This window comes from Sinocyclocheilus anshuiensis, unplaced genomic scaffold, assembly GCF_001515605.1.
Source record: "Sinocyclocheilus anshuiensis isolate Anshui unplaced genomic scaffold, SAMN03320099.WGS_v1.1 scaffold1390, whole genome shotgun sequence".
NCBI lineage: Eukaryota > Metazoa > Chordata > Actinopteri > Cypriniformes > Cyprinidae > Sinocyclocheilus > Sinocyclocheilus anshuiensis.
The window spans coordinates 237,954-240,289 of record NW_015560623.1 but is presented as its reverse complement, the minus strand read 5'-3'; the positions used below and the strand labels follow the sequence as shown (position 1 = coordinate 240,289).

The following is a 2,336-nucleotide window of genomic DNA, read 5'->3' as shown; positions in this document are numbered from 1 at the left end:
TTACTGCTGATCACAGAACCGTGCTTCACTGAAAGATACGCATGACAATCGCAGCTTCTGTCGAATCGCGATCTCGATTCCATTTCGATTTATCGTGCAGCCCTACGTGGGCGTGACGTCTGAGGCTGAGACTAGAGTACCGCTAACAACATTAGCGCGTATGTTAACGTGTGTGCAAACTGTGTGTGCGACTATGTGAGAGAAAGAGTGGGAGAGATATAGTATGTGCTTTCCGTACATAATAAAAATAAAATTTTGTGGCAAAAACATGGAAATGATCTGTCGTTTTTATCCTATTGTTTACTATATTTATTTGTCTGGCCAGTGTCGTTGTGGGTTTTAGTTATTTTGCTGTTGTTAGACTGTAAGGACCTTTGAAAGAACTGAAATAATTTGGCGAAGTGATATGGACATGTAATGCAGTCCAGAGCTGCCTGGAACTATGTTCGCCGTGCTCTGCGTTTACCTGAAAATAATTGCACACCTTAGAATGTTCGTCAGCCAATCAGATTCAAGCATTCAACGGCCCCGTAGTATGTATATATATATAGGGACCATATACAATATAACGGACTATGTATTGTATTCAGAGATTTCTCCAGGGAAAGATATATTATAAAAAATATTCATGTTTCATTAGAAATAAATAATTGTTTATCCTACTTTTAAAATATCTTTGATTGAATATTATAATTAAAACCACGTGATTGAATGTACAATTTTGTTTTCAATTTCTTATTTTATCCTGATTCAAATGTTGTATAAGACACAGGCAGTTTACAGCACGTCTGTGTTCTTCTCTCTCACCGTCAGCGTGGACGACAAAAACTCGTCACGCAACGCCATACGGGTGAGAGAGTGCGTTTGTGAGCGTTCGTGAGTGTAGTTTTTGTTTCAAAGTAACTTCAGCTGGTGTTTGTGTGATTGTAGATTGATCAGGAGGGTTTGACTCTGCCAGAAAGGACTCTGTATCTGGGGCAGGATGAAGACAGTGTGAAGGTGAAACGCCTCTCTTCATCTCTCCATATGCTCTTTTGTTCTGGACTCTTGTCTCTCCATCTGTCCGTCTGTCTGTCTGACTGCCATCTGTCACTCCGGCCGTCTCTCGCTGTGAGCTCAAACGTCTAACTGATCGTGTCACAGCTGCTGATGATGTCACAGATGAGCTGGCGTCTCTTAATAATGAAGTCACAGCAGTGATCCTCTCACGCTCTGATGACATCAGATCTCTGCTACAGCACAGCTACAAATCAGAATTGACAAGCCACTAAATCCCACTGAGAGATCAATAAAAACATGGATTAATCTCATACAAAACATGTCCAGATCACATTTCAAACCAGAAATCACAACAGAATTTCTAAATGCAAAATATTAAGTCTATATTAACAAATAAAAAGTACAAATACAAAGGTTTACATAGTTGTTAAGAGATTTAATTTTTGTGTATCTTTATCTTTTTAGTTAACTAAGTCATATCTAGATTTTTTTTTCTCTTTACCCTTTTTTTATAAAAATAAAAATAAAATGTATAAAGGATACTTAAATACAGTCATATATCTAGATTTTTTTGTTATCAATGTACTTGAGAGACAAAAACAAATTAAGACATCCAGATAAGTAATAAGTTACAAATTATATAAACAAACAAACAAACAAAAAATAGTAAATAAATAAAAATAAATGTATTTAAAGATTTACTTTTTATGTATATTTATCTCTTTAGGTAATAAAATAAAGCCATATATCTTTTTTTAACCAGTAAACTTTGTAGAGACGAAAACATTCAGTCATAATAAACATTAAAACAACATTTATATTTGTTCCTTTTGCTTTTGTGTATAAAAAAACTAATATATAGGTACTCAAAATTGTACTTTTCTAATGTAATAATAGATAGTCAAAGTTGTACTTTTCATGTATCTTTAAGCAAATAAAGTCATACAGTATATCTAGTTTTATACTGTAGTTTTTTCATTATCAATGCACCTAAGAGACAGTAAACATCAGAAATTCAACCATGAAAACATTAAAACATGATTTATAATTGCTACTTTTGCTTTTTTTTTTACAATAAAATTGTAAGATTTAGCATGAAATCAGTTTCATGTCAGATGTTTGTCCAATATAATCACGTCACAATGTTTTTTTTTCTCAATGATTTCAGATTCTGGCGTCCTATAAGGCGCTGATGGAAAGGTTGCTGAGCATGCTGGGAGCTCACAACGCCACGCTGAAATCCAGAGAGATTCTGGATCTGGAGACGAGACTTGCGAATGTACGTATGTGTGTGTGTGTGAGTGTGTGAGTGTGTGTGAGTATGTGAGTGTGTGTGT

At 34.9% G+C, this 2,336-nt stretch overlaps 1 protein-coding gene across 1 annotated transcript in view; it reads left to right on the top strand.

The window, feature by feature from the left end:
• The window catches only part of LOC107681907 (endothelin-converting enzyme-like 1), a 38,295-nt gene that overhangs the window by 4,941 nt on the left and 31,018 nt on the right, over positions 1-2,336 (top strand). Inside the window, exons 2-4 of the mRNA XM_016478279.1 lie at positions 773-850; positions 931-999; positions 2,168-2,278. Coding sequence (XP_016333765.1) covers positions 773-850; positions 931-999; positions 2,168-2,278 — 258 coding nt within the window. The remainder of the gene's footprint in view (positions 1-772; positions 851-930; positions 1,000-2,167; positions 2,279-2,336) is intronic.